The sequence below is a fragment of the Pyxicephalus adspersus genome, chromosome 1 (genome assembly GCF_032062135.1).
Source record: "Pyxicephalus adspersus chromosome 1, UCB_Pads_2.0, whole genome shotgun sequence".
Classification (NCBI taxonomy): Eukaryota; Metazoa; Chordata; class Amphibia; order Anura; family Pyxicephalidae; genus Pyxicephalus; species Pyxicephalus adspersus.
The window spans coordinates 143,803,459-143,814,152 of NC_092858.1; the positions used below are offsets into that span (position 1 = coordinate 143,803,459).

General features: G+C 37.1%; 1 protein-coding gene across 1 annotated transcript in view; it reads left to right on the forward strand.

Moving 5' to 3' along the window:
- The window catches only part of RAP1GAP2 (RAP1 GTPase activating protein 2), a gene marked incomplete in the record, with an annotated part of 332,769 nt that overhangs the window by 14,507 nt on the left and 307,568 nt on the right, over window positions 1-10,694 (forward strand). Inside the window, 1 exon segment of the mRNA XM_072429866.1 lies at window positions 10,280-10,315. Within this exon segment, the coding sequence (XP_072285967.1) occupies window positions 10,280-10,315 (36 nt within the window).

Sequence of the window (10,694 nt, forward strand, 5' to 3'; positions counted from 1 at the left end):
CTTAATAATAATGACATAACAAAGGAATTGCCCACACCAGCCCATGAAATAGTCTTTGAGTCGATTATCCAATTACTTTTGAGCCCCTGAAATGAAGTAATTGTGTAAAAAACGGCTTTAGTTCCTCACATTTTTATACAAAATTTTTGTTCAACCCACTGAATTAAAGCTGAAGGTTTCCAGTTCAACTGCATCTGAGTTTTTCCATTTAAAATTAACTGTGGTAATGTACAGAACCAAAATTAGTAAAAGGTTGTCTCTGTCCAAATACTTATGGACCTAACTGTAGAATGCAGTCTGTCACTACCATTAACACAGGTTTTAGAATTCCCCCTGTAACTTTTATTACCTGTTTATACTGCACAGATGAGGTCATTTTGAAGTGAAATTCCCCACAGCAATGTTGCTAGCCTGTGGACTGGATAGTTGTAAAGGGAATTTAAATATAAAAAAGAAACAAGCATTTTTAAAGTGGAACTAAACCCAAACCTATCCTTGTTCCATCGCTGGGCTTTGCCATCTTCCCTCTTTTATTCTTTCTCCGTATGGTCTTCAGCCATCTTGATTGACCTTGCTTGGATGACATAACTCCTGTTCTTTCATTCCGTAAGGGAAGCCAAAATTAACAGCTGGATGGCGATCAAGCAGGTAAAAATGGTTATTGCAGAAGGGTCATCTTCTGTCCATTTCTGCAATAGCCACCTGCATGATCCTGTATTTCAAATTGGGACTTTAGTTCCACTGCTAAGGCTCCTTTATGTACTCAAATCCTCTTTCAGTATTGAAAAATTCTAAAGTAATTCATGAATTTTAAAGTTTAAAAAACTGTCCAAAAACTTTTCATGATAGAAATATGGCACTGTCAATGTAACATCAAGTTGCTTAGCCAATGTTCTGACCCTCAACACATTTTTATGGTCGCAGACCGAGAACAAGTGTGCAGATCAGAAGGTCAGAGTTGTCAGAACTTTCTATCTGCAACTTATTTCTATGGAACAAAGTGATCAAATGGAATTCTATGATATTCTATTAGTCTCACTTTACTCAGTTTAAAATACAACAGGGTTCATAAGCATAAATGTGCAAGTGCTGGACCTAAAGTAGTCCCATCAACATTTTCATAAGGCTATGGCCCTGATTATTTCTCCAAGACTGGAGAAGAAAGATTATAATCCTGGGTGATCCAGGATTCCTTAAAAACTATTTGCAATTTGTTGGCAAATGTTTTCATTCCTGGAACAGATCCATTCTAATTTAGGTGGATAACCGAGGTTCTCCCAGCCATCAGGTCCTATATCAGTGAAGGGACGTTTCCACAGGTAATTCCTGGAGCTCCCCTTTAGGTTTTCTGTAAAAACTATTTGATGAATACTGTTGACATTATGTATGAATATGGATTTGCCTGAACAGCTGCTTGGTGTTAGATGTCCTGATGTTCTGTTGTGGTGACATGAGTGTTCTGTGTCATGCTGATAAAAAGATGCTTAGTAGTACATTTCCTGTCTATAGCAGAGTCGAATTACTCTTTTTTCAAGGGCAGATTTTATTTTACTGTAAACCTGCCTGGATCACACCTGTGACCTGACATTAGTGGGATGCTGAATGTGGTGTAAACACTATCTGTAGAATCTGCTGATACTCATGCTGGTGTCCAGGTTTAGTCAAATATTTACAAGTTATGAGCTAGGCTGAACTAGATAAACAAAAATGAATAATAATAATAAAATACATTTTAAAAATCTTATTCTTCTACCATTTCATACAAGTGAGCTTGCATTCTAAACTGAAAATAGCTGCATATTTCCCTTGTGCTTAATGGTGAAGTTTTATCTGATAAAATAAAATAAAACCATTCTGTTTTATTTGCAAGCCTAAGTTTAGACCCAGTGTCCTCTTGTGTTCTTCTGTGTAATGTGGATGGATCATGGCTATTGGGAGCAGATGTTAGGGAGCAGTACCCTTCTTCCAGAAAACATTACAGTGCCCTGTCCTATGCAGACCCCCTAGGTAATGCCCCATTTGTCCTTCAAGATTACAAGGGCTTAAATCCAATGAATGTAAGGGGTGTTCCCGTAAGGAAGAGCAGGAAATAGAGCAGCATTACTTATCCTTTTTTTCCCCTAGGTGAACCTTTTAGGGTACCCCTCATTAAATCTATTATTTGGCTGGCACTGATGAAAATGCATCAATCCCAACATTGGTGGTAAGTGGGAATATTGTCCCTCTCAGTGGCATCCAGCTTACACGATTTTTAGTGTAATGTATCTGGTTTTGCTGAATGCATTTGGCCCTGGAACTTTGCAGGCAACATTAATTAGACACAGTTCTAAAAACCCCTATAAACTTCTACTGGGTGTGTAGAGTTCCCATGGAATCCTGGTTGCGAATAACTATGCTAGATAAGGCTGGATGCCCATTAGGCTGGAAATAAATAAATGGCTATATCTAACTTGCTGCAAAGATGCTAGTAATTACCTCTTCTCCCTCCCACGCTGACAAATGCAGTCATGAAACGAAACTAGGAAATGTCATTCTTTTGATTTGTGGCTGTGCTCAGTGGTTTATTCTATAGACCCCTTTTGATCCCCTACATCATTATATCTTTATACAAACTTCTTTATTGTAAGCTCAGATCATGTTTTATAATTTGGTTTGTGTCTTCTTATTTGTTTCACAAAGAAAAAACAAATGGGATCATTAGAGCCAAAAGGTTTCGGGGGCAGGAGAATGAAAACTGATTAGAAGGCAATTTAAATGAAATCTGCTGAAAGCTCAATGTAACCTAAATTTGTCTGTGTCCAATACCAAATAGCTCTATCTGCAAAAAGAAAATGTTCTGGCCTGACAGAACTAAAGCTGAAAAATTGCGCAGAACCTATATACCATTTATGCATAAAAGTTCAAAAATAACTACAGACCGAGTATAAAACTGGTATTGGAAAACCTGTGGCCCTGTAGTCATAAAGTGAATCTATCCCCAAACTAAGCATGGTAAAGTAGTTACATATTCTATAGAAAGAGTAAAAGCCCTTTTAAACAATCCCTTAATCACCTCTACAGCTATAAGCATTGTGAAGTAAATCACCTTCAAATTTCACAATATAACTGCATTAAAATCTTAGATATTTTCTATGGAAAGCAGAATTTAGCAGCCTGACCCTGACATCTGGGGGACCCCCACATTTTAAATCAGATGCTGCTTGCGCCAAGTGTGTTGGAACAGGATTACAATCCATATTACATAATGAAGGATAATTTTAATCCCATAAAGTTACTTTAAATAATAAAGGGGGTAAGGTTGGGGTTAGCGATAAGGTTAGCTTTATAAATAAATATTAGGGGTTAAAGTTAAAGGTCAATGAATTAGTTTCAATTTAGGAAGTTTAGTATTAGGTTATACTTTAGGATTTAGATAAGGTTTTTGAAGGTTGTTTTAAATTAAAGATTAGGTTAGAATGTAATACTAGGTTGACAAAAAGTTTGGCAGGGGGTTAGATTAAGGGCTACATTTAGGGTATAGGTTAACATTGAACTAATGTCTAGTAAATACAATATTGTAATTTTCCACTGGTATGCTTAAAATTTTGCCAAAAAAGTTCCTGTATCTCGGGGTGAAAAGGTTGAGAAAGGCTGTTCTAGTAGATGTCAAAAACAGATTTATCTACTATACAGCAGTTCAGTTATAAAAGAAATCAATAATCTTCTTTAGGCTCTGCAGGTCATATAGGACTCATTTTTTTAAAGGACAATCATTTCATAACATTGTACTTTTCTAATTTTACAGCATAACATGTTGGAAAAAGCTCCTAATTTGTAATATACCTAATGCCTAATATAAAATGAATTCTTAAAGAGTGCAATGTTTTCTGTAGAATCTGGGATAAAACTGTTCTTGGGATAAAAATGTTTAGAGAGGCATTCAATAAATGTATCAGCATGGCCCTGCTGTATTAGATTATTAATAGCACAGATATTCAGGAAACACACTTCCTGTTGAACAAAACACTTGCTTAGTCAAGCCATTTAATGTTTTCACTAATAATGTGTATAGTAAATTGTGCATTGGCGGAATCAGCTCAGAACTAACAACTTTTCATGGCTTACCTATCTGAACAAACAAGGAAAACACATTAGACTAATGATATCACAGAGATGTTATAGTGCTGTGGTATGTCAGTTTTTTACATGCTTATACCAGAATATATAGATTGCTTGTATACCATGTACAATGTGCAGAGGATGAGTGTCAAACAACAGCAAAACACAGGAACAACTGATCCTTTGCTCGGCCACATTGCCTGGTCTCTCAGTCGGTGCGCATTGCAATTAATGCCACAGGTCCGACCCTGGCTGTGGTGGCCCCTGTTGGCTAAGTTGGGCCTGGGGCCCTCCTGGAGTGGCATACTTTGCATTCCCCTATCTCTACCCCTGAATGGCATGATAATATGATATATGAACTCCTGGCACATTATTAGAATTACATTTCCTTCCTTTAACCTTTCATAAAGTATATGAATGTCATCTGAGCATTGACTGCAATGTGAACATAGACTCCCCTGCGTTCACCTTGTATCACCTGATAATGTTATGGATCCTGTTCAAGCCAAATAAGTGTAAACCAGATACCAATTTGTGTTTATAGTAAACTCAGCCACAAGTTGATGTAACAAATTAGATAGATTGGCATACTTTACCAAGCTTCTTACTGAAGCTTTATTTGGTATGTCACAAACACATTCCAAAGAAAATGTAAAAACATGAACAAAAATAAACACATTTAAAATGGTAAAACATGTTTGTGTTTCTTGAGCCGTTCTTTGATAGCTCACAGGTACCTTTTGAAGAAAACCCACACTGAGAGATAAAAGCAGGCTGCTACAGCCTTCTGCTAATGCCTGTCCTGACCTGACCTTACCTGACCATGGAAATTTTTTAATAGACTCGCATGCAGTATTTCATGGACATATCTAACATAGATCTGGAATGCTCATTGTTTTGTTGATTGAGCCAGATGGGAGAGTAGAGAGCACAGAGAAAGCAGGAGATGATTGACAGTTGCATATGTCTGCATTGAGCAGTACAAAGCTAGTACTAGAGGCTAGGGCATAAAGTATACCAGACGGATCCCTGGTGTCATGATATATACGGCTCTGACCACCACCAGCCAATGATAGTGCTCCCCGCTGAGTAAAAACTAATGGGAATGCCCCAATTGGCAGCTGATTGTGAGGCAAAGCACGTCACCTATTGTATACCAATGTAAAACAAATGGAGGTGTTGTTGGTTTGGTAAATGACTTCAAGGGATGGAATCTAAACAGCATATCCAACACTAATTCCAATTGATATTCAATTTGATTCCGCTTATACATGATTGATATTGCACGGTGGGCAGTAATCCAAGTAAATGAGTGCTACCAGGGAGATATAAATCATTGAATGTGCACATATCTACCAGTGTATAGTCAGCCTTGTTATAGGGACACAGACTCAGATCAGGATTTCATTGGGAGGATACTTTAAAACTCCTACTCCCTCCTCTGCTTATCTGGGTTTGTCCTTAAGTTTACACTTTGTCCATTCTGCTGCTCTATTCATTGTGCTCAGTTTAAGTTAATTTTATACAAGGCTATGATAAGACAAAGAGGTTGCAGATTACAGGAAATAAATAGAAGCAATTAGAAGATTAGCCCCACTAAGATGCAAAAAAACATGGAAAAAGTATTTAAGTTTTGGATTATCTTAAATTTTCCATTAATTTTCTGCATACATGTTTCCCTGAAAAGTATCCAATAGATATGTCATTTTCATGTAGTACACTGGCAGTCTTACTTGGTATTCGGTATTAGGGGCCTCAAATGTGGCCCCAACATCACCAACTGGCAATATATAATATTTAGTAAATATAGGCTGCATAAACCTGTTATATAGACAGCAGAAAAGAGATGGTCGGAGACTTCAAACATGCCGTAGGAGTTGTTAGAGACTGGGAACATGCTTTTTGGAGAATGCCATAGACTGGAAACACATTACCTTAGACTGGTAATACAGATGCTACAAAACATTGCTTCCACATTGTGCTCTAAACATCCCCAAACATTATAAAAGATCAGACAAAAGAAAAATAAATCAGTAAGCTGACATAAAGAATATTTTTTCGTTTCACTGGTTACAGTTTGCTGTAACAAACAAAATGCTAAAGATTTGCTTTAGGTCCCTGGGCTGTAAGTTGGGCACCAGGGATATAGTGCAATAAATCGTTGCTTTTAGGCAATATTTGGTGTACTGTTTGACATTACAATGTTCTTGCAAACCTCTTACAACTGTTAGTTGATCAAAGGCTCTTTGATATACTGCATAAAAGTTTTGCCTTAGTTGTGCTTGACATTTACTGCAGGCAATCATTCATTAAAAAAAATGAATACCAGTCTAAAGTTTGGCTGTGTGAAAGGAATGTATTACCGTATGTGACAAAAAATGTATCTTAGCTATATAATGTCTAATAAAAAGCACCAAACAACAACCATCATTTGACATGACTTGATATATTAAGACTTATTCTGTTCTTCTTGCCTTACGGGGGTCTATCAAGACTTTTAGGGCTTTTAGCATATTATAAGGCAAATCCCATCCAACTCCTGAATCTGTTATTTATATTGTGTAGTCTAGGAACTTGATGGATTACCCAGTGATTGCTTTCATCATCCAAGGATATGGTAGCAGCCATGCATGACTGTGGAATGCATGATAAGGTGGGCCCAGGCATTGGAGAAGCTACAGAAAGCCTGCTTTCAATGCTTTATCATCCACAATGTGCTCCTCTCACACTGTTTAAAGGATGCGTTTTGGACTGCTTTAAAAAGGAACTAAAGTTAAGCACCAACAGTTAATACATGCCCAAGCATGATGATGATCTTTCTCATCTTTTCTGGAAGCAACAGTCCTTTTCATCATCTCACACCCAAGTCACCACCATCTTCAGTCTAGCTTGCCCTGCTTGTCAACCACAAGACAGCATTGCACAATAACCCTACAGTAGCCATGGCTATGATCATTTTTTTTGTATCTACAGTGGGCCTTTTAAACATGCATTGCTGCACCCCACTGGAACAGTTAAGTAAGAATGGATCCTAATACCATTGTCTAGAAGAAAATGACAACCTATGCATGGTGCAAACCCTTTTGTGGTTTGATTTATATGTAACTGTCAGCTCCAGTCATACTTTGTAATTCGTATGGAGTAGTCTGAATATTCTAGCTTCACGGTCTTCATATTTTTAGAATAAATACATATTTTTAGAATGAGTAAATAGTTTTTTCAATGTCAAAAGAACTGAAACATGAGGGAAGCTTTTTGTGAAAAAAGGCGATAAACCTCCTACAGGCATCATTCCATGGGGCCAGCAGACACAAGATGAAAATATAATTACTGCAGCAAACATATTCAGCACCTCAATTGGTTGTTGGATCCTTGTGTTTATATAGCAGGAGGACTTCTCTCTAGAATTACAAGATCATTCTATGGAATGGGGCTGCAAGAACTCAGTGGGAGGGTAGCATGAGATAGATGTCTCATCTCTGATAAAACTTAGTGGTGTATTATCTTTGATTCACCCATCAAAGTTTATGAAACAATTTTTCATTTATTGTATTTTTGTGCACCAGTTAGGGTCCTGCATGGTATGTGATTTCTTTTTAATTTAAAGAAAACTATTTTTTTCTGCTGGAAAAGATTTGCATTTGTATTGCTGGCAGTCTGGGGTTTCTATTGTCATTATAGCATCCCTGTACATTCTGATAAGCAGACAAAAGTCATTGGGGACATAAAATATCTGCAATCAATGTAAAAGAATGAAGAATTCTGAAATAAGAAAATGTTCCTAAAGATATGTTAGTGAAATTGGAACCTTCTGAGACACATTAGACCCGTGATTGATCCTATTTTCACAGCAGGTCCCAAAACAGTGTGTTTACCAATACCACCGAAAATCACTGGAATTGATTCATAGGAGACAGCTGGATTTCATGCAATCTACACATCCTAGCAGTCTTTCATATAGCTCCATGTGGAAGTCTCTAGAAATTATTTTCCAATGTGTCAATGGAATGAAAATGATTGCAGAATGTAAAGTATGTTTGCGGAGTTGGGTGCAAAGAATAATTAACAGTTAATGCCATAGTCATTAAATCCAAGATACATTCTGATAAAACCTGAAAGATCCATGCTGCTGTGTACTTTACAAATACCAGACAAAGGAAGCCAGGATGACTGGTTGGTATGAGGCCGCCTTTGCCTGCAGGTCACCTTCTAAGAAAATAGTTTTTTTTTAAACTCTACCTAAAACAAACATGCAGAACAGGAAAGTTGAATAAAAGTCAGAACTCCTTACCTCCATACTTGTTATAGATCAGTACTGACGCCACAGAATCAGCATCACAGCCAGGGAACTAGTAGTTTTAGAAAAAGAGTTCAGCCTTCAAACTTCCTCAGTACTGGTTTCCCTTAATGAAGATGTGTTACACTGGATAATGAAGGGTTTGCTTTGAATTTGTGACAAAAATATATGGATTACATTTGACATGTTCAATAAATTTAAACATGACTTTTGCTATAACAGTGTTTTTATTTATTTTTTTTTGCAAGAAAATTAGGAACATTTTGACATATAGAAAATAATTACGGAGTATTACACACAAATCTCAGAATTATTACTGCAGTGATAATAAAATTAAGCATTTGATCTTAATCCTCCTATGTCACTATAACATTCAATTATTTCCAGTTACATTTTCAACTTCCTTTCACTTCATACAATTCAGTTTGACTTTAACTTTAGGTTGGAGTTCCTGATCTGTGTACATGTTCTAGGTCTTTGATTTAATACTAAGGCCATTTAATTTGCTCTATAGCAGGAGAACAATGCTTCTATGTCTTCAGTACAGGTTCCTCCAGAGGTTGCTGGGGGTTCCTTGAGCTATGAACAGTTTTGACCCTCAGGTCAGTTAAAATGACACCAATGATCTTTTTGGCTATCTATAAGGGTGACATTTTTCCTATTGGCCAGCAATGTAACAGACATTCTTCCCACTGACCACCAAGCTAATGTCCTAGGAGCTGTGGATCAAATAATTATAGCAGGGGTTCCCTGAAGATCTGAAAGTTGTTTCAAGAGTCCCCAATTATTAAAAAAGTTTAAGAAACACTGATTAAAGCATCAGTGACAACTGCTCAGATGAGTTTATATCTAGTGCAAGGTACTGGTTTGTAGGATTGTGGATGGTGTATTTGATTGTCCATGATTTTTCACTTTTGTGCGGTGAGGGACTCCAGGGTTTGTGTTTGATATGGAGAAAGCATTTTAGTATTGTCTTCAAAAGTTCTGGAGCCTGAAGGAGTTATGGAGCTTTGATTATAAATAAGCCTCCCTTCCTAGTTCCACATCCTGCCGGTTAGTTACCAGTGGTTCCAGCCTAGCAGGCCTTTAAACTAGGTGGCATTGTCATCTTGTCATTGCTGTCCATTCCGCAGTGGCCACTCAGCTGGTAATTTACAGGGTTTTCTAACTTGGTGTCTGAAGGGTTAGGAGAGGGCAGAAGAGACATGGGGTGCAGTGTGGTTTATAGCAATTTGCATGGGATCAGCAGACGGTGCACTGTGGGGTGTAGAAAAATGACATAGGAACAGAAGGCCTTGGGGAGGGCACTAGGGTGTACTCTGGGTTGCAGAGGACTTCTATCACAAGCTCATAGGATATGACCAAATGTGCAATAGCACCTTTATTCGATTGTATATAATAGGCATACGTTGTTCTTTATAATTTATTAAAAAAATGATAGGAGGATCTAGAATATCTAAAAGAATGACACCTTTGCTACGACTTTGCAGAGGTGGAGGGGAGAAGAAGCACAAACTACTTTGCAAAGGGATACACTAAATGAGCGTTTGTAGTAACTTTACCTTTTATATGTATAGATACATTTTCTGATCTGATCTGATTGATTGCTTCAGGCAGCACTACTATGAAACAACAATAATTAATTCTGTTTAATGTTAACGGGATGTTTACAGCATGTCCCCAGATGTAAATTTAATGCAGTCCAGATTCAGTGTATATCTGCTGATGAAGTTGTTTTTAGCTGTTTTAATGGTTGATCAATGAGCCAGAGATTTAGCTACAATAACTCCATCCAAGCAAAAAGCCAATTCCAGGTCATTGGTGCAGTTTGAATTGTAAGTAAAAGCTGAATAATTAATTGGTTTATTGATTTTATTCTTACAGGATTGACAAAGCAATGCTGGCCAGCCTGAAAGTCAAGTAAGTCCTTCCTTGGTTTATTTTCTACTAATTCAAGCTGTTTTATTAATTTAACACATCAACAACTTGCACTGACAAAATGATTTGACATTTTTGCATTCCTTAAAGAGTCTTAAAAAAAGAATTAAGTGGCTAATTCTGAACTAGTTTCTGACTTTTGTTGGGTGCTGTGATCATCCAAGTATATTTCATACAGTTATTTCCTATTACGATTACTGAAATGTAAGCAAAATTACTAATTTAATTATCAAGACATACTGTAATGGCTTTGAGTTATGTTATGGGGTCTATTTATAAAGCAGTGAATCTGACATTCACTGAAACATTTCCTGATGGAGAATCAATTTCTGCCATCTGTCTGCCAAACACACAGACCTGG